At 39.0% G+C, this 26,369-nt stretch overlaps 1 protein-coding gene and 1 long non-coding RNA gene across 2 annotated transcripts; one reads left to right on the top strand and one right to left on the bottom strand.

Moving 5' to 3' along the window:
- The first annotated feature begins 1,048 nt into the window (after positions 1-1,048).
- On the top strand, positions 1,049-26,247 carry LOC136838335 (uncharacterized). Its single transcript, XR_010852942.1, has 3 exons — positions 1,049-1,238; positions 2,838-2,933; positions 26,157-26,247. It is a non-coding gene; the product is annotated as an uncharacterized lncRNA (long non-coding RNA).
- LOC136838337 (oocyte zinc finger protein XlCOF6-like) lies at positions 19,388-20,235 on the bottom strand. The gene is made up of 2 exons (XM_067103240.1): positions 19,914-20,235; positions 19,388-19,743 (listed from the first exon to the last, which is right to left on the bottom strand). The coding sequence occupies exons 1-2, from the start codon at positions 20,233-20,235 to the stop codon at positions 19,388-19,390; spliced, it is 678 nt and encodes a 225-aa protein (XP_066959341.1).
- Positions 26,248-26,369: the final 122 nt, after the last annotated feature.

The raw sequence follows: 26,369 nt of genomic DNA, 5'->3' as shown, positions 1-26,369 counted from the left end.
AACGCCCAGCTAACTTTCGCTCATGAGGTCGACGGGAAAGAATTAGGCAGAGGAAGGAATTTACCTCACATACCACAGTGAGAGAGAGAAAATAAGAGAACCATCAACCTATTCTATAATTTATACAATATCCAACAAAAACTATACAAATTGATGTAGGCGAGGTACCATAAGACCTAATTCAGCCTCTCATGACTGAGCAAAACAAAGCAAATATATATATATATATATATATATATATATATATATATATATATATATATATATATATATATATATATATATATATATATATATTTATATATATATATTACGTTAAAGTCACGAATAAATTCAAATTACGAATAACCTGCATGCAATTAATGCAATTTTCATTATTTATTAGGGATATATTGTTGGAGAATTAAGAAGAAGAAGAAGCTTCCGATAGAAAACAATATTAGTAAATCCGAATCCTATAATTTTGTTTCCTTCTGGTGTAAGATATACATAACTGATATTATTTTACAGTAATATATTATTTTTTATATATAAAATGCTGATTTTGGAAGTGTGATATCGCAAAATAATGTCATATATATGTCAAATGTTTTCAAGACCCCAAAGTGGCGCATTTGAATCTGTCGTAATTCGGCTCAAAAGAGACCGAATGATTTTGCTTCGTTTCCGTATGAAATCGATTAACACAACATTATATATTACTAAAATGTTAAAACAACATAATATAATGTTTTGTTATATAAAATATTAAAAAAGTAGAATTAAGCTGAAATTTTACGTAAAATGAACGAAAGACAATCATGTAAATTTTGGCAGAAGTAATCATTATATTGTATCTCAAAGAATGTCATTTAATTTTGCTTTAATTTGGTATATAATTATTAATTAATGTATTTAAATAATATTTTCAAATGGTAAAATAATATGTTTTTATTTAAATATACCGAATTAAAGTTGATTTTACGCGAAATCCTGGAGAAACAATACAGGAAAAAGGCGCCAAACGCCGCCATGTCTTCTTTAAGGCGCGAAAAGCCGAAGACTCAGACGTCGGTTTGTTTACATTCCTCTGTAATGAAATGAGGGAGAAGGCGATTGTCTTATGTCGTCTTATTTCTCCATATTAAGCTGATAAAGCTTATTTAAGCTTACAATTAATATGATTATACTTGAATATACTTATTTAAAGAGAGTTAATAAGTGATATAACGGCGTGGGAGGAGGTTAAATAGGCAACGGTGGTGGCTCTGACGAGGTGTAGATATGACCCTGCAGATTTTCTATATGTTTATTTTACAGCTAAATATTTCATTATATCTTATGGAAGCAGTTTTGTGTCTGTTTTTTATTTTTTTGCAATTTTACCATAATTATTCATCAGCTTCATTAAATGTGGATTAAGGCAGGCCACTAATTTCCATTACTCATTATGGGGGTATTGAATGCTTATGGGCAGGGAGGACCCTTGGGGGGTGGGCTGGTGTCCTAGGTTAGGTAAGGGTAGGGGTAGGCGTTGGTGATTTGAACCCACTGCTACAGATGGGTAGCCTTGGCCAGTCTCTCTCTCTCTCTCTCTCTCTCTCTCTCTCTCTCTACTCTCCTGGGCAGGTCAGGGCACGATTGCTAAGTCAGGTTTGGAAGGAGTATTCCAGGCTAGTTTACAAGAGTACACGACAGTCTTGAAGGTTAGGTTAAAGGTTATCTTGGTCAGGTCTTAACTGTGCCTAAAACAAACATGTCGGAACAGGTGAATTAGTTCCATTGATCTGTTTCGGACGTGAGGTGTTACCTGAGGAGGTCTGGGGCTTTGGAGGGTGTTTGTGCAAAGCTCATTACAGTTAAGGGGTAACCTAGGCCAAAGTGCACTGGCTCTGAGCATAATTTTTACTATTAATATACCTTATATATGCTCGAAGCCTAAGTCACATTCATATCCTTAATATATAAATCATACTATAATCTAGGCTATTTGTCTTTTATGTTTTAAAATCCAGAGCCAGTGTATACCTGGAAAGATAGCATGCGGTCTGGCCTGGGCTACCCCATAGTTGTGGTTGAGAACAGATGAACAGCTTGGCTCAGTTTCTGTGTGACTTGACCAGATGCCCATGCCCATACCTGGCCAGGAGGATCTTTGAACCCCCTTAAGTAATATGATTCCTGTATCTGCTTACTGCACCATTCATTCATTCCCCATAGGACAGGCACTAACCTCGGCCACTTTTGAGTGGGTGTTGTATTAGATAAAATATATCCTTGTCAGAATCGCAAGAATAGTCATTGGAAATTTATGGTTTGTGTAGCCCAGTTTATATCTAGTAATGGCAATGAATTGAAAAGCACAGGACTCCACAATCTCTCAGTGATTCCAGTGACGCTTGTGAAGGCGATCTGTTTCGCAGATAGGTTCATGGGCTAACCGTTGCCATCTCTCCACACTTTTGAAATCTGCGGCATCCTAACCTATCCTGTGGAATGAAATGGAGTATGAGGTTTCGGCCAAAGACCCAGCACTGGGACCAATGAGGTCATTCAGTGCTTTGATGAATGAACATAGGATGCAGAGTAAAATATATACATTTATGCCAGACACACACACAAATAGATACTAGGAGTTTCATGCAATATTAAAAAATGTAGCGATTTCAAACAGAGGCCGTATATAATATTTTATCGAATTTGTACTTTTAAAGCTACAAGTAATAATAATTATGGAAATGATAAATTTAGAAAAAGTTATATAAAATTGCACAAATTTGTATCTTTTTAAAACTTCATTTTAAATTTAAACATTGCAATTCTTGTCCAAAACCTCACAAAGGTTTTTTGCCTTGCAGGTGATGTCTGCGGCTCTTACGATGTTAAAACTCACAAAATCCACTAGCGTGGGGTCTACTGTCAGACCAGACCAGGACCACAATGGACACACACAGGTAGGTTACTTTTCTCCAATAAAAATCTGTGATTCAAGAATGTGTGGCCAATTCTGAGGCGAGAAAGACGTGTTTCAAAGACTCTGATTATGTTGTTAGATGAAGGCCAAGGCTGGATATTTGCCTGAATCTTTTTTATATCTTCTATTATTCAGGAGTGAGGAGGCCTCCTCCTTGCCATATTTTTCCTCGTACATTGCGACGTATGGTGGGTTTCATGTCAGCGTGAGGCATCTCCTGTAGCTGACAGCATTTTCCAACAATGCCAACGTGAGCTGGTACCCAGCAAAACTGAATTACCTGCCATAGACTCAGAGGCCAGGCAAAATACCAGTTTGCATTTAGTTAAAAGACGACTACAGATATGGCTGTCATTAGTAGATTTAGAAACATCAGTGATTATTTTAATATAGATATTTTGATGTATCTGATTATGATCTACAAATCTGGCTTTCATTTCCTCATCAGAAAGATCCTTTGAGTCCTGGGGTCATCCATAGTGAGTTTCTGGCCATAATTCAGTTAATGATTTATCCTCAACCTCTTCTAAAATTCTAATTTTGAGGTTTAGGTAGACTAAACTCATTAAATTTATCTATAATACACTAAGTTAGAGAGATTCATTTTGGTTTCACATGCCAAAGGAATATATTTGGCAACCGTAATCAAGATCTACGACCTCGCTGAAGTCATAATAGAGTTTAAGGGAAAGGCTTTCTATCTGCACCCCAGTTATAGCTGGAAACCACTTTCAAAATATTAGAAGCAAGAAATCTGAAGCCGTTGTCATCTGCCTGCTCTTGTACGGCATTCGTCGAATTTTGCAGAAGTTGGCATTGCATCAGAAGAGTCATATTTAGATACAGAAAGGGCTGAGGTCATCTACGTACAATTAACACTTGACTGGCTCTTGAATGCCTTCTGCTATGCTGTTATTAGCAATGTCAAAATATGCACCATTCAGTAGACTTCCTTGAGGAACTCCCTCCTCTTGAATGTATGAAGTAGAAAACAGGTTTTGACGGAGGAAAAGCCTCTTTTAACAGGTGTAAAAATTACACTCTCTGGTCCCCCCCCTCATGGCTCCATAAGACTGACCAACCTGTTTGCAAAGAATTCTCTTAGAGTTGGTCTCGGCAGGGGATAGAGCTTATTGTGATGAGAATCCTATAAAGGACTCAGGAGAGGCGGCCTCTGTCTTGTGCTGTTAGTACACGATTGGTGCAGTGTGACGGGAACGGATTTGGGGGTCATTAAATGAAACTCTGTCTTTCTTCAACCTATTTTTACCTTAATAATATTACAGTGGTCTGAAGACATTCAAACAGAACCTTATCCCAATTTTATTTATACTTTATTTGCTACGGTTTATTGATTGCTGTATCGTCTTTCAATACTTATCAAAACGACCTTCTATACCTAACTTAGCCTAACTTAATACTACCAACAGTCAAAATATTACATGCAATCTAAATTGGGGATCACACTATTACTCAGCTTTGCCTAAGTTCATCATCTTACTTTCCTTGTGTAACACTCGGCCAAACACACCCAGTCTTAACTGCGGAATCGAGTATCACCTGGCGATTATATACGATTGTCAGAGGAAAATGTTCGTTGGCAGTGCCCTGAAGTCTCCGCAACCTCCGGCCCCGGACAGTACGCACACACAGTGTGTTTTCAGATCTTTAACTTCAGTCTCCCACCACTGTAGTCCCTAGAGATGGCACCTGTCAGCGTCCTCGTCTTCATCGTACGATGCCAACATAAATGAACCTATTGAAGGTGGAGGGGAGCGGATCCTATCTTGACACTCGCGCTCAAGTGAACCACGTAAAGAGAAAAGAAAAACAAATATTAGTCAAATCATACTCTAACACTCAAAAATTAAATACAAAACAAAACACACAATGGTTTCAAAAACACAAAAGCCTCTTCTCACAAACCCAGTTTTCCGTACGACCACCACACTGTCCTACAGTGGTTACACAAACTTGTACTGTACGTCATACTTGCACAGATGTGACAATAGTCGACGCCATCTTCATTGCACGCCAGGTCTGTGCGAGAGAAATGTTCACCCCAGTCCCATGCCGTTTCGTCTGGGAAAGTGGGTGGGTTTGAGAACTCTGCGACTGCAAAGTAGGCTTTTCCTATATCAAGAGCTGTTTTTTTGATAGCGTAGCGCTGTTCATCCTCCAAAGGAGCTTACTAAAGAAATTGACAGGTGACAAATGACGGCTACTATAGTCGATTCACTTAGGTAGTGCCCGGGCCTACGAGGACGTTTGTTTGGCGGCCTCTGATTGGCTGGTACTGGGAGGTATGCAGCTACAAGCTCACTGTTGCATTTTAACGCCTGTAGCTCAGAAAACGGAAATATCTTTATATTTCTTCATTTTATCTCACGTTTTACAAGATAGGAAAGTTCTGATCATATCATAAATTCAGTATTAATTGTACAACTAAATCATGATTTCCTGAAGTCAGTAGATAAAACACAAAGGAATTGAGTAGAAGTGAAGAGAGAGGCATTTCATTCTTTATACCCGTTTTTACATATCGTCGGATTTTGCATCATTGATGCGATCAAGATAAAATAAAACTAGTGTTTTCATACAACAAATTCACCCTGAATACGCTGGTGCTTTCAGATTTTAGATGCGTGTGATGTGTGAAGAGAAAATGAAGAATATGTCGTATTATGTTGCATCCGTTCTTGACTCAGTTTGGCAGTAGAAACCGAGAGACGGTGATCTCCAAAGCTGAGGCGCCGTTGACAGTTGCCAGTTAGCAATATGAGAAGTTAACAGTTTCGACAGTATTTACCGTATTATGTCATTACATTTTCTGTAAATAAAGGCATAGAATTCCCATTATGAATGTCGAACTTTTTCACTCCAATATCATATAATTATGTCCGTACGTCTGGACATATCTGATAAGAAAAAATGAATAATCATATGGATGCATCTGGATGTGTTGGCTTCAATTTAGGCTAGGTGAGAAATTTGCATACTGTAGGCTACATGATATATAACAGGCCTGCACAATTATCAAATACTGTATAACATTTATATAGAAGGAATAAACGTTCAATTATGGAAACAACTCAAACAAATTCTGAAAAAGACAGAATTTTATATTAAATTCCATCGCCAATAGATTTATGGTAGAAATAAAAGATGTACTTTCGTTCATTGAATGAACATAAAAACCATCAGCTTTTCGTGTTATTGACCAGAGAAGCAAGCGGCCATAATAATGAACTCATAATTATTTAGCCTGTTATTTATCATGTAGCCTACAGGATGCAAATTTCTCATCTAGACTAAATTGAAGCCAACACAACCAGATGTATCCATATGATTATTGATTTTTTCTTATCAGAAATGGCCAGACATACGAACATACATGATATTGGAGTGAAAAAGTTCGACAGTCATAATGTGAATTCTATGCATTTATGTGCAGAAAATGTAATGACATAATAATACGGTAAATACTGTCGAAACTCCAAACTTCTCATATCGCTAACTGGCAACTGTCAAGGGCACCTCAAAGCTCTCGCTGTTTGCAGATCACCGTCTCTCGGCACTACTGCCAAACTGAGTAAAGAACAGATGCAACATAATAAACATATTCTTCATTTTCTCTTCACATATCACACGCATCTAAATCGAAAGCTTTCCAGCGTATTCAGGGTAATTTATTGTATGAACACAAACTTTATTTATCTTGATCATCAATGATGCAAAATCCGACGATATGTAAACAGTATAAAGATAGAAATGCTTCACTGCTTCACTTTTTTCGTTGTAATTCCTTTGTATTTTATCTTACTGATTTCAGAAATCATGATTTAAAGTTGCCTGATAATAACAGATCCTGACATGAATCAGAACTTTCCTATCTTGTGTAAACATGAGATAAATGAAAATCTATTTATATTGCAAATTTTCTGAACTGGCCGGTGATAAATAGTGACGGCTACCGAATATGACACCGTGATAAGTGCCAAACAAACAATCTTGGGCCAAAGATCCTATTAGTGAATATTATAATAATAAATGGCAGCATCCCAGATTAATTTTTGGTCGGTAGAGTCTCAGGTTATTAACCATTTCTCTGTTCCGGATACCCGTTTGGTTTGGCAATAAAGACCAGGGAACAATATATGAAACCAATACGTACTGTGCTGCTCTTGTTGTTCGAAGGTGCTTACCTAATTATGTAGGGTCTGGCTGCAGGATTTTTGTGCCTTCACCAGTTCAAGAATACTGTCCGGATTGACTCACCTTCTGGATGTCATGCGGCTTAGGAGAGGGGTAAGGGTCGCCTTTTTATGAGGGCCACTAAAATGATTCTCAGCCCACGTAAATGATGGTTTTGTTCTTGCTGGGTGTAGGAAAAATAGGACTGCCGTATCGGGGATTTTGCCGCGACGTCTAGGTAAACCTTGAGTGCTTGAACCGGGCATGATATTGTTTACGAAACACCGAGTTCCTTCGTCAGAAAAGGGGATTTGCCCTTGAGAGAGGTCCTCATTCTTGGCCAGGAATGACAGGCCAGGGGACGGCAGCAGATAATGACTAGGTGTGTGAGTGGTATAATGTTGTCCTGATGCTAAAGCAGTCAAGAAGAAGGCTGCCTTTTGGAGCACAGGAATCGAGCGGATGACTGGAGTCAGGGAACCTCATTCAGGGACCAGGTGATGGGAAACCTTGCAGGAGCCAACCTTTGCAGTGTAGAAGACTGGAGAAAGGAACCAACAATTTCTTTATTAGAATCAATTCCAAACAAGAGGTTCTGCCAATACTGCCTTGTCTGCCACCATGTTGGAAATAGGAAGACACTGATCTCAAAAGATAATGAAATGTAAAACTGTTCTAACAGACTTCAACTGGGTTCTCAGTGTGGGGGTACTCTAACTGCATTTCCCGTATGGACTTTTATGTTGGACAGATGAAGTCCGTATTTGCAATAGGTACTTAGCAATGTTGGGCAAGTAATCTTCACATTAGACTAGATTTTAAATTCTCTGTGACGGTCATGGCTTGGAAAGGAGGATGTTGAGACGACTTCCCTTCCTCCTGTCTGGGGTAGAACAACAGACAGAAATATAATCTGTTCTTTTGCCTGTTGTGGAATAATGAACCAGTACTGTTTGGCTAACTCAGGGCTACTAGGCAAGCGCTTCTGTTGAAAGCTGGTGCGTGACCTCGCTGCTACCAATTCGATTATCGCAAATTCACGACTTCGCGGAGTTTTTAATATATATTAATGGAAAATATATCATGGATTTTCTGGAAAATTCTAGAAAAATCGCGATATATGAACACCCAAAATTTCTCATTAAATCCATTAAAATATTAATAATAAATAGTATTTCCTAGTCTAAGAACAACAAAACAAGCGTAAAATAGCAAAAACTCCTGACAAAAAAAAACCATCTAGAAAGTGATGCCTATACGGTACCGCGTGCTCATCGTTGGGAAAACACAAAGCGTACCATCACCGGTGACTAAGCGCGCGTTTGTAGCTTTTGGCTGTGATTGGTGTATGGGAGGAGACGACAAATCACAGCTTCGATTTCCTAATCGGGCCTGTGATTAGTGTAGACTGGTACTCAGAACCGCAGCATCTCCCTTGTCTCTCTCTCTACGCGACCGCCCAGCTAGAAAGCTTTCGCCAAGCGGTTTACTTTATCGCTGTGTGATTTTTCATGGTTTGTTGAACTGCTCCAATTTCACCCCTGCAATGAGCTGCAAGCGTGCTGCTTCTTCAAGGCTAGTACTGAACTTCATGCCATTGAAGAATGATGGCCGTCGTTGAAAAGGCAAACTTCTCGATATGTTGAAGGAAGGGAGAAAGTTCGCGGCTGTAGCCCGCCATTTTGGCGTGAACGAATCCACCATTCGCTACATCCACAAGGACGAGGCGAAGATTAGGAAGACAGCTGCCAGCACCTTTAACAAGTTAGAGGGTGGTGCGGCTCAAGTAAATAAATGATCGTCCGTACAGAGCTGTAAGCATATGGATAACTAGACTGCCGAAAGAAGAACATAGCGCGGATGCGAACATTATCCAAACAAGGCTAGGAGCCTGTACCGAGACCTTTGCCGCTAAGGAACCAGAGGACGACAGTGGCGTGGCGAAGAAGCAGAAGATGAAGAGGAACTTAGAAAGATCCGCAACCAGGGCGTCAGTCGTTCACCGTAAAAACACGAGATTCTGCTAGCAAAGGGTGGTTGCAAAGTTTCCAGAAACGCTACGGCCTCCAAAAGTGCTTCCTTGCATGACAAGGGGCTCGCCGGCTGACCGCGATGCGCTGCTGAAACATACGTCAATGAAACCTTCAAGAAGGTTATCTCTGAAGGTGGATATCAGCCCAAACATGTTTTTAATATGGACGAGACGGGCTTGTTTTGGAAAAGAATGCCCTCGCAAACTTTCCTGTTCAAAGAGGAAGCAAAAGCCTCTGGCTTTAAAGCATACAAGGATCGTGTGCGGGATTTTTATTAAAGCCGGGACTTATTTACAAGTCTAGAAACCAAAGACTTTAAAAACAAAAGTAATCTACTACGGACATTGGATACAGCATCCAAAACCTGGATAACGAAGATGCTGACCTCCGACTGGTTCCTGATGTTTTATCCCATGAAGTGAAGGTGTATCCAGCGGAAAAGAGGCGTGCTGGTAAAGTCTTCTCGGCTATCGGACAATGGTGGCCATGCTACTGATCTGTCGTATGCGGGGCTCAGGTTGAGTTCCTGCCGCCCAACACGACGTCACTTATTCCAGCCAATGGACGAGGGTTATCAAGGTTCAGGCCTTATACACGAGAATGCCTGGCCCGACGTGTTGCTTCTGTGGATGCCGCCCAAAGAAGACGACGATTTCAGCTTGAAGGCGTATTGGCAGCGGTACTGGTGCTGAATGCCTCAAAATATCACAAGTGGAAGAAATAGGCCTGCCACCATTAACGCCAGCTGGAAGAAGTTGTGGCGAGGTTGTTATGACGACGAAAGTTTTACGCCTGCGGAAATCAACGCTCGGCGGTGAAAGTTATTGCAGTTGGCTGCGATCCTTGGAGGTGAGGGCTTTGCAGACGTGACCACGGGCGACGTCGACAAACTTCTAGACTGCCACTCCCAGCCGCTAACTGACGAAGACCTCGAAGAGTTGACGAAGTTGGCGAGCGAAGAAGAAGAAGCAGCGCAGCAAGAAACAGAAGTTGTCTCCCCGGCAAACTGACTTTGGAATGGCTCGCCGGGCTCTGGCAGCTAAGGAACTCGCAAGAGCGGTCGCAGGAATGGGACGACGATATGGTTCGATCGGTTCAATTCTGCAACGTGGTCGATGACGTCATGGCCCCCTACAAAATGCTCTTCGACCGGAAAAAGAAGCAGCGGCAGCAGCTGCCAACCACAGTGTTTTTGCAGCCTCGCAAAAAAGACCCAGTTCCTGCTGCTGCTACTACGGTTACGCCTTCGGAAACTGCGGAAGAAGTGGCAGAGGTGCCCCAGGAAATGGCACCACTGTCTGAAGAGACGTAAAATACAATCATTGACTGCGCAGGAAAAGTCATCATCACCTTCATCGTCATAATTTTTACTGTGCAGCAAATTCATCAACATCTTCATTCAAGTTTTACTTCAACTTCTTTGTGGTAGACACAGTAACAATCTTTGTTTTCTAATCTTAAGTGTTGCTGTACTGTATTTGTAATACAGTACAGGAACATATTCTGCATGTATTACTATATATATTATTACTGTATGTATACTGAATTACACAATTTAAAGCTTGCCGATCGTCCATATACTATAGCTACTTTACCGCAGTAATTTAGCCCCGATTTATACTGTAAACTCTTGAAATTCATATTTAGCAACAGTTGTCCCTATTTATTAACAGAAATTACAGGGAGAAGTTTAAAAGTCAAATACACATTAATAATTAAATAATGTGCTGTCAGTCTTCATGGAATTTCAATGATTATAGCGACCGGTCTTAGAACCTATCTCCGCGATAAGCAGGTCACTGTAGATTGTTCAAGCAATCTGGGACGCGAGGAAAGGTATAACGTCCGCCATTGTTCCAGTCTTGCGGAATGCATCTCTTGCTGTTGCTTGAGAGTCAGGTTCAGAGACACACACACTGGAAGTGTCGATGGTTCTGCATGTGGCCAAACGGTCACTTCCGGTTGGCGGAAAAGCGTTAACGTTACGACTGAGAGAGAAATGCGCAGGCCTAACCTCTCTATAGAAGACATTGCGATATATCTTGGAACCGTAAACCCTTTTGAGATTTCATTTTCTGGGGCAGAAAGACAGCCTGTAGCGGAAGCTGGTATGACATTCCCTCGCTTTGACAATCCTCAGTGGCCTCCCCCAACCTGTCAAGGAGGCGTCGTGTATGTGTCTATCTCACGACAGTGGCGTCAGATCCAGCTGCCAGAGACCCTTCCAGGTCCACGGACGGTATCTCTTGATCTTCCGATAGAGAGGCAATCCACCAAGCCTTTTTAAATCCTACAGTCACAATCTCCAGGATTGAGTCCATCATGGACCCAAACTGCAATAGGCCCAGACTTCATTTCAGTTGTCATCTGGGAAAGCTTTGGGCTGTGCAGAGAATCTATTAAATCCTTCCTTATTCTGGTCTGAGTGCTTTGCAGGAAGGAGACCACAGCTGGCCGCAAGAGTATCCCAGCAGAGTCCCAGCCTCAGGAAAAGTCTGCTGGATGGAAGGTGAGACTTGTTCTCTTAAGGAACCTTTGACTGGAGTCTTGTCCTTCACCACTCTCAGGTTACTTCAGAATTCGCCTCTGGTGTCTCCCCAGATTAATGAATCATCTGGGCAGGCCACTGTAGGGTTTTTGTTGGACACAATTGGGGCAGTATGGGAACAGTTTTGGAGGCTGTTAAATGAAACAGCTTTCCTTAACCTAATTACGGTGGCCTGAAGACCTTCCAAAGCAGACCTTATCACTCATTTTCATTACATTTGCCACAGTTTAGCAATTATCGTCTCTTAAGTGTGACATCTAACATTTCCTACTCACTCTGTATACCTAACGTAGCCTGACTTAATACTATGCGACCCCAAAAAGAACCTTTTAAACCTGCGGACAATAAATCAGGGAAATATAGTGTTATATTTTTTCTTCCAAAGGATTTTTCACTGTCAACATCAACTTCCTCAGTAACCTTTTCTTTCTTCCATTCGCCTCAAACTACTCAGTCTTACTCTTTTCTCTCTCCCTCTTTGGGGTGGTCCTTCTTTTTCCTTACAAACTGTTCTAACGTATGTGCCGAGCTTCAATGGAGCAAGAGAGCCCACCAATTTTATCTGGAGCTCAACGGTTCGAGCGAAGGAGCTCACTCCCTATTTTTGTTTTCTCGCTCCAGCGAATGTTTTCTTTAATGTTTCATTACCAAGAAATATTCCAAACGGTAAGACTCCAAGTAAAAAAAATAGTTATGATTGGTATTAATTGTACCAACAACACATTCATACAATCAACATGTACACAAAGAAACTTAATAGGGACCCAAAAAATCAAACAAACAAAAACATCACGGCAATATAAAGCGGAATAATTAATTCATACAAACCCAAACTTAACGCCACACACAGTGAGAATCCTTCCTTCTGAAACCCATGAAATAGGTACAGTATTCTGTGTATAAAAATTGATGCAAAAAAATGTTTGTTCAGATTTGACGGGTCCAAGGGTCACCTTTGTTTGGAGCAGTGCCTCCAGGGGCACTGAGTGGCAAGCAAATAAAACCATCTTTCTCTGTGGCCCCCTTTTGGGGGGTCCTGGTTTTAAACATACTTGAGAGGAGGGAAAGAGTGGGACCATCTCTCCCCAGCCAATTGTGAATTATGTGTTTCTGTAAAGGAGGACCTCCCTGAATGTTGTGCTGTGAAAGCAACCCCAGCCATGCAGTCCTGTGAGATCACCTCTTCCTTTCCTCGTAATACGCAGTCCAGGAGTTGATTTTCTCCCATTGGGGCGTCTTGTTTGGCTTGAAAGGTGGTGGTGATGCCATTTTCTCCTTTCCTCTGTTGTTAGAGGTCCTTTGGTAGCTGCTGTAGGCTTGTACACAGCCTGATTAGCATAAACTTTCTTGGATATCTTCTCCTTCAAGTTCTAAATCTAAAGCCTCAGATCATCAGAATCTTTTTATTAATTAACACAACTTCATGCTTATCCGGAACCTTTAAATGAGGTTCACATACACTTTCAGCAGATTTTTCCAAATCCCATTCCTTACACTCTTTCTTTCCTTCTTTCACCCTTCTGACGTTCATAGTGGTGTTCCAGACATTGAATTCCTTCTAAGAATGTTGTAGCGCTTTCTCCTCATTATCCGTGGCTACGTTCAGGCCTATTGTCTTCCGGAACCCGTCTGCTCAGGCCGTTCAGGCTACGGATAATAATGGGGAGAAGGGCTCTAACATTCTGGAAAGGCGATCAGGTTTCCGAACACCGCTATGACATTAGTGAGCCAGAAGTGAAAAGAGTGTATGGTGAGACAGGAAAAACTGCTGAAAGTGTATCTTATTTTCCCTTAAAGGTTCTGATCATGAAGTGAAATATAAGATCTTGAGAAGTTAATTGAAACGAAAGGAAGATATCAAGCTAGTCTTCTTGAAACTATCTGCTGTAAGACCCTCAACTGGCAGAAAGAATGGCATCACCTACCTTTCAAGCAAGCTTCATCCAAAGAGAGAGAAAAAATCAACTCCTCATTGTCTGACACCACCTACTAGAGGAGCTCCTCATTGCCGAGAAAACCAACAATGAATCTGGCGCGGAGCATCGCTCCCTACCCACGAATTTAAGAAGAATATTACAGAACACCCACCAAATCCAACGAATGCCTGAGAAATGACAGCCACAGAATGGGAGATGCTGATGGCGGCGCCCGCCGAGACAATCCCCGACTACGACAGAAAGAGTAGATGTGAAGATCATTCATCCTCAGCCCAATAGCAGCCAAACTACCGATGATGTCAGCCGGCATGACATCACGCAACAGCAGGCCAATGGGAACGCTGGAATGAATGACATTCCCAGGTTGCGAAGATCTGTCAGGATCGAGCTTCGCCGCAGAAATTTGGCTTGAAGTTCGCTGACTGCAACCAATCGGAATTCGCCATCCATGACCCCCACTGAAGCCCGTGTATAAATTCAGAAGGACCTGATCTGCCAGTCCTCTACTACCTCCGCTTCAGAGAATGATAAGAAGAGAGTCTGTCAAAAACGTCATGACAACAATTCTAACAGAACTAACTGCTTATAGAATATATAAAGAAGCAGAATTCAGATTTTGACTTTTCCCCATGAAACCAACCAAATATAGGCGAGCTGTTAGCACGCACCTCACTGAAGAAGTCCTGTGGAAAATAGAAAAAGTCTTCTACAAAATAATGCAGCTAGAAGCAGCAATAATGTTAATAGAACCTATTATTATTATTATTATTATTATTATTATTTACTCAGTTGTAGTATAAATCTTGAAAACATTCAAGTGCTGTCTGTGATATAATGTTTCTGTTTAACAGACTCTGTGACATCAAAAAATATAGAGACATTCCAGGATTTCACAGCCACAAAGATTAGGCTACTCAGTCTTTGCAACTTCTATCTGTGCTCAACAGATCGTATCATATTTTATGTATGCTTTAATCATTAAGCTGTCTGTTAAACAGACTGATTTCTAAGCCTTCCTGTTTTCTGTGTCGGTTTTCTATAATAGGAAGTCTGTGATGTCTTTGAATAAATATTCCCTGATATCTCTCTCTCTCTCTCTCTACTCGTTATTCTTCTTCTTATTACGAAGAAGAAACGAGAAAACTCAGCCAATATAAGATGATGGAGTGTGCGAGAGAAATTATAATAGTTGTATATTGGAGTCTTAATGGTGTATATATTATGTAATATAATGATTTTAGTTATATATTATGTAATATTATAATGATTCCAATTATACAACGAATTGCTATAGTTATATTAAGGGATCTTTTGTATCATTGTATAAGAAGCCATTAAAATTGAGTGATATCTATAATGAAAATACAATACATAAAGTAATTGTAATTTATAATGCTATAACATTGTAGTGAATGCTATAATGAAATACAATATATTGTATGTACCAATGTATATTGATGCCTTGTAAGTTTAAAGGAGACTACACAATAAATACATATTATTACAAAAATGCTTTTTTTTCCAATGAATAAATCAGTACAATCAAATCATATATATAAAAACAATTTACACTTCATTTTATTTTATTTTTATAGTAAGCCTATCGAGGTATTCATATATATGAAGGAGTCTACATAGTAAGCTATGTGGTGATGACAACCGTCTGCCTGGACACTTTTAGACATCGTCCGTTTGCTTAACGTCCGTCGAAATAATCTCTAAAAGAGCTTGATGTATATCAGAAAGTTAGACCTGACACAAAAAAGCCTTGAAGAAAGTTCACTTGAATCTCACTCATAACTAAACTCTCTTTCTCTCTCGAGTTCACAAACAAGAAAGCAAAATTGCCTCTTGAAATGATGACCGAAGGAACTGGCGACTTTCTGTCAACTCACTCAGAGGTCGAGGACCATCTTTAATAAACATTTCATTATTCAATCTCACAATATGACTGATAAGGCGTCTCAAATACATCGCAAGTCCTAGAGTTCTTTGGTGAGGCAGCGTTGTAGAGAGCGAAATAAGCAAAGAGAGAGTTTAATCTAATCAGAACGATGCAGTACTTTGTGGTCATTTACAAAGCAGGTGTGCTCCACACTTCTGACTGGTTGGCCAAAACAGGAAACAACAGTTACTCTACTGTGTCCAGGATCTACTGAAGCTTTATCTCATTCTTTGTAGAAGATTAAAAGCAAGAACATATAAAAAATAATCAAATAAAACTACACCTGATTTTCATTGACGTTTAATGAAGAAATCAATCTTTGTACTTCCACTAAGACTGACATTTCAGGGAAATATTCAGGCTTACAACTACGTATACAAATGCACACATAATGCCTAATAACAAAAGAAAGAAAAATTCGTATCGGTCAACATTAAAATTAATTCTTAACTTAGAAATCATACAAAAAGAACAATGATAACGATTTTCCATCTTCCACTTTCTGGAGTTCTACGTACAATACTCAGTCCTAGTTGGGATCTGATCAAATTTTCCTCTGTTTGGAGATACTCTGAAATAAAATATAAAAAAACAAATGCTCTCAATAACTGATTTACAACACAGAATCAAGAATAACTTCCTGGAAAAGTAATTGGATCCTAAAATATAAATAAGGATTTTACTTTTTATAGTCCCTTAGGTTACTGATGCTTATTTTTTTTTTTTTTTTTTTTTTTACAGATTTTGCAGATTTCACAACAATTTATTTCCATGTCCAGTGCAACTTACTTTGAGGTGCAAACCTTAATAAATCTGTCAGTACAACTGAACATCACCTCTGATATCAAAATCTTTATGCATTTGACATGCGCTACTGTTTTGGCATATAGAACCAACGACTGTGATTTGGAGATTACAAGACAAAAATATAACCCGCAGTGTAAAAGAACAATGTCTGTCCTCCGTGACTTCTCTCGTATGTTATGAATCTACAAGAGAAAAACTGCTTGAACATCGTGTGGAAGAATGACTGACATCTTTCTTCTGAGTTAACACATTCATTCTAAGATGGACCTTATGACGAAAAACTCTGGGGAACCAAGTGCTTACAGTGTATATGACTTCTTTCTAGTATGAGTTTTCACACACCTTTTGAGACACCTTGATTCACAATATCTCTTTAGCACTCATGAGATGTGAATGGCTTCTATATTGTATGGGTTCACATGCAGTTTTGAGCAGAGGAATATTAAAACCTTTTGGCAGTCTGTACATTAACCCTTAAACGCCCGACTGGGCGTATTATTGTGGCCGACTAAAATTGTCTGTCCGAGTTTAGTTGCCAAGTGAATGTCATGATAAAGTAGGCACAAAAAAGTTTTTTTAAATATTCGTGGAAAAATAGTTATAGGCCTAGTTTGCGAAAGATTTTAAATAACGCACCTTGAGGGATGCTGGGAGTTCACGGATCACGCTGTTGTTTTGTTCAAGTGTTACCCAGCTGCGCCTGCACGAATTCTTTCTTCACTTTTCACAAAGCATCAGCGGCGCATCTCAAGAAATTCTTCGTCCTTTGTTGTAATTTGCACCATTTTATATTACTGTTACATAAAAGTTTTCATATGAAAATGTAATTTCATGTAGAATCAACTAAAACAACACATGGTTGTAGCTTTTATCAGTTTTGAAATATTTTATATAAATCACGATAAGTGCCAAAATTTCAACCTTCCAGTCAACTTTGACTCGACCGAAGTGGTCAAAACGCAATTAATAAGCTAAAACTCTTACATTCTAGTATTCAATCATGTACCTTCATTTTGCAACAAATTGGAAGTCTCTGGCACAATACTTGATTTATGGTGAATTTTGAAAAAATTTTTCCTTATGTCTACTTGTGTTGCTAGACCGAAAATCTCAGAAATTCTTTCATCACTTTGTCGTAATAGTTTTGCACCATTTTATATTAGCCGTTACATAAAGTTTTATTAATGAAAATGTGCATAATTTCATGTAGAATACAAAAAATACAAAAAAAATAACTCGGTTGTAGCTTTTATCAGTTTTGAAATATTTTCATATAAATCCACGATAAATAGAAAAATTCGACCTTCAGTCAACTTAACTCGACCGAAATGGTCGAAAACTGTAGTATAGCTAAAATGCCATTTCTAGTAATATTCAATCATTTACCTTCGTTTGCATACATTGGAAGTCTCTGCGCACAATATTTCGATTTATGGTGAATTTTAAACGCTTTTTGGCGTCCACGATATTGCAATTCATGCATCATTTGTGATAATATTTTCTGTGTTGCTTTGATCGTTTACAATTTGTTATATACCAAAATCATTGCAATTTAATGAACTATACAAAAAAAATAACTCATTAAGCTTTAACCGTTTGCTCACAGTAGCGATTTGTATACAATTATATGAATTTTTTTTGGCGCTGTCATATATTTCAATAATTATATATGATAATGATTTTTTCATTACAGATGGTTTTGTCACTAAACTTCAGGCAATGACAAAAAAGGGCCAAATGAACTCTTAATCTTGAAAACTAAGCGTGCTGTGATTTTTAAAAACTTTTTTCCAGCTTGGCATGCTCTGAGCGCCGTACGACATACAGCAGAACACTTTTGTAAATAGAGGCTCAGCGTTTAGGGTTAAAATGCCCTCTAAATATTATGAATTTTCATAGGTAATCTCAAAGCTTGCCAAATTGTCAACATTTTTGACCGTGGGACTGGAAGATGTCCTCTGTACAATGATTTCAGTGTGTACTTTGAATTTCAAATTAGAAAAACTTACCAGAACAATGATCAAGTATACAGTTTCTGTCTAGTGTGATTTCTCGTGTGTGTTTTGAGATTACCTGATTCAGAAAAGCTTCTTTGGCATATAGAGCAAGTGTAAGGTTTCTCACCTGTATGAGTTCTCATGTGTTTTTTGATACTACTTTTCCGAGAAAAACTGCTTTGACATACAGAGCAAGTATTCTGGGTTTCTCCTGTATGAGTTCTCGTGTGTTTTTGAGACTACTTTGATCAGAAAAACTTCTTTAACATAAAACAGAGTATAAAATTTCTCTCCTGTGAGTTCTCATGTGTGTTTTGAGACTAATTTGCTGAGAAAAACTTCTTTGACATACAGAGCAAGTATAAGGTTTCTCACCTGTATGAGTTCTCGTGTGTTTTTTGAGACTACTTTGCCGAGAAAAACTTCTTTGACATACAGAGCAAGTATAAGGTTTCTCACCTGTATGAGTTCTCATGTGTTTTTGAGACTACTTTGATCAGAAAAACTTCTTTGACATACAGAGCAAGTATAAGGTTTCTCTCTGCTTATGAGTTCTCACGTGTTTTTGAGACTACCTTGTTTAGAAAAACTTCTTTTGACATACAGAACAAGTAAAGGTTTCTCTCCCGTATGAGTTCTCATGTGCATTTTGAGACTACTTTGGAAAAAACTTCTTTGACATACAGAGCAAGTATAAGTTCTCACCTGTGAGTTCTCGTGTGTTTTTGAGACTACTTTGATGGAAAAGCTTCTTTGACGCAAAGAGGCAAGTATAAGGTTTCTCTCTGTATGAGTTCTCATGTGTGTTTTTGAGACTATTTGCTGAGAAAAACTTCACTTTGACATACAGAGAGCAAGTATAAGGTTTTCTCACCTGTATGAGTTCTCATGTGTTTTTGAGAACTACTTTGCCGAGAAAAACTAGCACACGACCTCCTGAGAGCAAGTATAAGGTTTCTCACTGTATGAGTTCTCATGTGTTTTTGAAACTACTTTGATCAGAAAAACTTCTTTGACATAAAGAGCAAGTATAAGGTTTCTCTCCTGTATGAGTTCTCACGTGTTTTTTGAGACTACCTTGTTTAGAAAAACTTCTTTGACATACAGAGCAAGTATAAGGTTTCTCTCCCGTATGAGTTCTCATGTGCATTTTGAGACTACTTTGGAAAGAAAAACTTCTTTGACATACAGAGCAAGTATAAGGTTTCTCACCTGTATGAGTTCCCATGTGTATTTTGAGACTACCTTGTTCAGAAAAACTTCTTTGACATACAGAGCAAGTATAAGGTTTCTCTCCCGTATGAGTTCTCATGTGTATTTTGAGACTACCTTGTTTGAAAAAACTATGCTTTGACATCTGAGCAAGTATAAAGGTTTCTCTCCGTATGAGTTCTCATGTGCATTTTGAGACTACTTTGGAAAGAAAAACTGCTTTGACACCTGAGCAAGTATAAGGTTTCTCTCCATGAAAAGGTTTTCCATGTGCATTTTGAGACTACTTTGATCAGAAAAACTTCTTTGACATACAGAGCAAGTATAAGGTTTCTCTCCCATATGAGTTTTCATGTGTTTTTTGAGATTACTTTGTTCAGAAAAACTTCTTTGACATACAGAGCAAGAATAAGGTTTCTCTCCCATATGAGTTTTCATGTGTCTTTTGAGACTACCTTGTTTAGAAAAACTTCTTTGACATACAGAGCAAGTATAAGGTTTCTCTCCCATTGAGTTCTCATGTGCATTTGAGACTACTTTGGAAAGAAAAACTTCTTTGACATACAGAGCCATTATAAGGTTTCTCTCCATATGAGTTTTCATGTGCATTTTTGAACTACTTTGATCAGAAAAACTTCTTTGACATACAGAACAGAAATATAAGGTTTCTCTCCCGTATGAGTTCTCATGTGTTTTTTGAGACTACTTTGATGAGAAAAACTTCTTTGACATACAGAGCAAGTATGTATGGTTTCTCACCTGTATGAGTTCTCATGGCATTTTTAGAGATTATTCTGTTTAGAAAAAACTTCTTTGACATACAAACAAGTATAAAGTTCTCTCCGTATGAGTTGTCATGTGTTTTTGAGACTACCTTGTTGAAAAACTTCTTTGACAGACAGAACAAGTATATAGTTTCTCCACCTGTATGAGTTCTCATGTGGGATTTCAGGTGGGATATCGTTGAAAATAGCTGGCATTCAGCACAAGTTATTCGCTTCCCTGCTGTGTTGCTTCTCTTCTTTGAAAAATTCTTTTTGTTCTAACCAAATGTCTGTTTCCTTTGCAATACAGACCTTCTTTCCCCTCCCATCATCGCAGCGAGCTGTCCTCGTACTAATAGATTGGGATGAACAGTTCATCAAGTCACTATGTTCAAAAATTCTGGTTCTGCCTTGACTTCTAAGAAGGGCTCTGCAAATAAAGGGTCTTCATCTGTGTTTTCAGGAAGATCCTCCTCCAAATTCTGCATCTCTTCTTTGATTAATGACATTTCCACAGGATGTTCCATTTACAATACTCAAATCCTAGTTAGGATCTCTTGAAGTTTTCCTCTGCTTGGAGATACTCTGAAATAAAATGAAGCTCTGAAAAAACTTGTTCTGAATAGCACCATTCATAACAAAAACAGAATTTGAAATTCAAAATAATTTCATGTTTTACAGTATGTGCTCATTTCAACTCTAAAATAAGCATCCTCTGGGAAAACAAACATCACAATGCAATGACCATCTGGACACAATTTGTTTCAAAAGAAATAAAATGGCATCCTTGGATTCTGTTTGAAATCAATTTCATTCCAGGCCAGATGGTTGGTTGACAGTCAATAACAGCTTCTGCCTTTACAAGTGTCAAGACTTACTCTAATTTTGACAAACAAATGAAGAGCATCTTTCCTTCATGAGTTGGGAGTCTTATAAATCTATCTACAGAAGAATGACCTTTTGCTTGTACGAATTGCATGTGCATTTTGAGGTGGTTCTAATGAAAAGGCTACTTGGACACCCAGTGCATATATAAACCATTTCTATCTGATATGAGTTTCAGGTGCCTTTTGAGAACATGCCAAAGAGCCAAACCTAACAATTAGAATGTTCCTAACCTCAAGAGTTAAACTTTAAACCATACATGAACGACAGTACTCATAAACATTACAATAATACTTTTAAATACTGAAAAATCAAATGGACAGAGGTCCTAACATGTTCCCCAATGAGACCAAAGATACAATTCCTTCTTGACGATCAAGTACTTCAACTTCACTTTCTGAGGACCTCTCACCGGAAGTCTTCATTTGGTCGTCACTAATTATCACAAGATAAAAACTGATCATTATAAATATCTAGGAATTGTATCAGGCTTACATTAGTATACAGGCATTAAAGTGTTCAGAAGAGTAATAACAAAACGTCCACACAGACTAAAGCAAATACACTGTATATCCATAAGTCGCCACTTCAAACGTTGCTCAGGCTGTTGAAGTAAAATAATTGATGTTTCACCTAACTACAGGTCTCCTTTAAACCTGTTTCACTGTCCTTCTATTTCAGACCATCTTTAAGGTCAAATGAACAGTCCAACTGACCTGACTGTATACCCTGCTTCCTATAATGGGATGCTGCATTGAGCACTGTGGTCAACAGGAAGTCTGTCGCATGGGCAGCGAAGTGTGGTGCTGGCCCAAAGAGAAACATTTGTCAAGGACATTTGGTCTATAAAATGAAAGAGGGCATTTTAATACCAGGGCAGCTGAAGGGATACCATTTTCCTTTTCCCTTCCATTCAACCTTCGGCTGAAAACCCTCATTACGGACAGTCAACAGGCGTTAATAAAACCAATTGGGTGCCAAAAGGGAAGTCAAACTGCAGAGAGAGAGAGAGAGAGAGAGAGAGAGAAGTAACAGGAAAACATGACAAATACATAAATACAAGGGAACAGAAACTAAACAAAACTACCTGCAGAAACGTCATGCACAACTCTCCCACAACCTTAGCCCAGCCTTGAATATATAAGGTAGCCTAGCATAGGTTATATAGGGAAGCCTAGCCTAGCCCTATTAGGGTAGCCTAGCCTAGACTTTATAGGGTAGCCTAGCCTAGTTTATATAGGGAAGCCTAGCTTATCCTAGTCTATATAGGGAGGCCTAGCCTAGGTTATATAGGGTTGCCTAGCCTAGGTTATATAGGGTTGCCTAGCCTAGGCTACATAGGGTAACCTAGCCTTGCCTATATAAGGTATCCCAGCCTAAGCTATAGTGGCAACCAATCATACCCAATCTGTTTTTCTGGGCGACCAGAACAATAATAACGTCTTTAGGAGTCACCCTTAGGTTGGGCTGGGATGCCTCCCCTGTGGCTAACCTTCTGACCAGCCTATGACGGAATTCGAGCAATTTTAATACTGTTTCAGGGGTATTCGCCCCTCTAATGGCCATGATATCTATCTAGTTCCCTAAAACACCTAAATTGGGGTTAAATCAGGCACCTACAACGATCCCATGAGGGAGGCTTGTACATCACCAGGTCCAGACCAGTATGATGGAATTAGGGCAATTTAAGTTATATAAGAGGGGTACCTGCCCCCTTGATATCTGTCTAGTTCCTAAAGAAACTAAATTGGGTTAAATAACCCCCTCTCATCGATCCCCAGGCTCCTTCGTACATCACGAGGTCGAGACCACGAACGTCTGAAAACCCACTTTGTTGCGTCCCGCGACGCAAAACCGCGTCTTTTGTTTCAGAGAAGGTCAAGGGATAATTGTAGATGGTCAAAATGCGTCACTGCGACGCATTTCAGCGTCATTGCGACGAAGCAGGCGGAAATAATACGTTTGGCATCAAATAAGGAGAAGAAACGTCAACGTCCCTCAATTGAGGAGAAGAAAGCGTCAACAAAGTGAGGGTGAAGTTGTAGTAGTAGTATTAGAGGCTGGATCTTCCTCTGCAACGGCTCCTCCTCCTCCTCCTCCTCCTCCTCCTCCTCCTCCTCCTCCTTCGCTCTTCCTCTTATTCCTCCTTTCTTTGTGTCTGTTTGAGTCTTTCTGTCTCTGTAAAGCCATAATTCTATATATATATTATATATATGTATATATATATACAACCTGAGACATTTAACCAACTCCGGTAAGCAAACTTTTCATTAATATTAATTAGTATACCTTGATCTCACCATCTAAACACCTCTTTATTCCATTATCACATCATACTCGTAATTATAATTATTGTTATTATATGGAAGGGCCTCAACTTGACCAAGAGAGACACCCTGTGCTCCTCGTGTCGACCACACGAGTGTTAGTAAATAGACCCTTGACTTTAACGTCCACTTTATGAGGAACCGCAATCGACATAACTGAAGACCAGGTGCAAATAATGAGTATACAGTAATATATTATTTTATATATATATATATATATAAAATGCTGATTTTGTAAGTGTAATGTCGCGAAATAAGGTCATATTTATGTCAAATGTTCTGAAGACAAGACGCTGAACGAGCGCGTTTGAATCTGTCGTATTTTGGCTCAAAAGAGACCGGATGATTTTGCTTCGTTTCCGTATGAAATCGATTAACATAATATTCTATATATTAATGAAATGTTAAAATAACATACTATAATGTTTTTCTATATAAAATATTCCGAAAAATGTAAAATTGAGCTCGAATGTTACGTTAAAAATGTCGAAAGCTTTTGACAGGAGTAATCGTTGTATTATGTCTCAAAAAATGTCTTTTAAATCACTTTATTTTTGAGACAGAATCTGATCAAAACAATTGCAGTATATTTAAAAATATGAAATAATTTTTAAAATGTTAAAATGATATTTTAGTATTTAAATATGCCGAAATAATGTTGAAATTACGTGAAATCCTGGAGAAACAATACATGAAAAGAAGCTTAAACGCCGCCATGTCGCTTCTTTAAGGCGCCTTCGAAGACTCAGACGATAGGTTTGTTTACATTCCTCTGGCAAATGAGAGAAAGCGGTGTCTTATGTGATCATTTCTCCGTAAATAAGCTGATAAGCTTATTTAAACAGTGTACTTGAATATACTTATTTGTGCTTCGAAGAGGATTAATAAGTGATATAACGGCGTGGGAGGAGGTTAGAGAAAATAGGCAGCGGTGGTGAAGCTGCTTGACGGTGTAGATACTGACCCTGCAGATTTTCTATATATGTTATTTTACAGCTAAATATTTCATTATATCTTATGGAAGCGATTTCAGATGGATTTTTTTAATTATTTACAATTTTTACACCATAATTATTCATCCAAACTTCATTCATTAAATGTGGTTAAGGCAGGCCACTAATTTCCGGTACCCTCGTATGGGGGTATTGAATGCTTATGGGCAGGGAGGACCCTTTTGGGGGGGGGTTGCTGGTGCCCTAGGTTAGGTCAGGTAAGGGTAGGGGTAGGCGTTGGTGATTTGAACCCACTGCTACAGATGGGTAGCCTTGGCCAGTCTCTCTCTCTCTCTCTCTCTCTCTCTCTCTCTCTCTCTCTCTCTCTCTCTCTCTCTCTCTCTCCTGGCCAGGTCAGGGCACGGTGCCCTAAGTCAGGTTTGGAAGGTAATTTCTGGCTAGTTCAGAGTACGACAATCTTGGAAAGGTTAGCTTAAGGTTATAGCTTAAGGTTAAGGTCATAGCCTGTGCCTGAAAGTGACATGTCGGAACAGCGAGTTAGTTCCACTGATCTGTTTTGGACGTCAGGTGTTACCTGGGGAGGTCTGGGGATTTGGGGGGGGTGGTTTGTGCAAAGCTCATTACACTTAAGGGGCAGCCTAGGCAGGATCCTTTGACTCTGAGCATAATTTACTATTAATACCTCCTTAGTTTGTTGCTGCGTAGCCTGAATCACATTTATATCCTTAATATAAAAATCATACTATAATCTAGGCTATTTTTCTTTTATGTTTTAAAATTCAGATCCAATATATAGTTGGAAAGGCTACCTATAGTCATAGTTGGAATTTCTGAATGAATGCAAACTAATCATTTACCTTAGCAACAACTTCATCCAGATGTGGAGTGCCCTTACCTGGCCAGGAGGGTCTTTGACCCCCTAAGTAAGTCATGATTCCTGTACCTGCTTACTGCACCATTCATTCATTCCCTTAGGTTGACGCTAACTTGGCCTGCAGATGGGTGTTGTATTAAAGTAAAATATCCTTGTCAGAATCGCAAGAATAGTCGTTGAAATTTATGCTTTTTGGCCCAATAATGGCGCACAGATTGAAAAGCACAGGACTCCACAATCTCTCAGTGATTCCAGTGATGTTTCAATGACGATCTGTTTATGAATAGGTTCATGGAGCTAACCGTTGCCATCTCTCCACACTTTTGAAATCTGCGGCATCCTAACCTATCCTGTGGAATGAAATGGAGTATGAGGTTTCGGCCAAAACCCAAGCACTGGGACCAGTGAGGTCATTCAGTGCTTTGATGAATGAACATGATTTTGAAACATAAAATATATATACATTTATACTTGAACACACACACACAATTGAATACTTTTACGCAGGTTTTCCGTGCAATATTAAAAAAAATGCTTAATGATTTTCAAACAGAAAGCCGTATATAATATTTTATCAATTTATTGTACTTTTAAAAGCTACAAATAATAATAGTATGTAAATGATATAAATGAAAAAGTTATATAATTACTGTTGTATCTTTTAAACTTCATTTTAAATTTAAACATTACAATTAGCATTAAAATCTGCAAAGGTTTTGCCTTGCAGGTGATGTCTGCGGCTCTTACGATGTTAGAACTCATAAATCCACTGGCATTGCTCCACTGTCAGACCAGGACTGCAATGGACACACACACAGGTAAGGTTGCTGTCCAGAAAAAATCTGTGATTCAAGAATGTGGCCAATTCTGAAGAGAAAGATGCCTTTCATAGCTCTGTGATTCACGTTGTTGGAGGAGATGAAGGTCAAGGCTGGATATT

Source organism: Macrobrachium rosenbergii, unplaced genomic scaffold (genome assembly GCF_040412425.1).
Source record: "Macrobrachium rosenbergii isolate ZJJX-2024 unplaced genomic scaffold, ASM4041242v1 60, whole genome shotgun sequence".
Classification (NCBI taxonomy): domain Eukaryota; kingdom Metazoa; phylum Arthropoda; class Malacostraca; order Decapoda; family Palaemonidae; genus Macrobrachium; species Macrobrachium rosenbergii.
The sequence above is the reverse complement of the archived record's forward strand: the minus strand, read 5'-3'. Positions and strand labels throughout refer to the sequence as shown.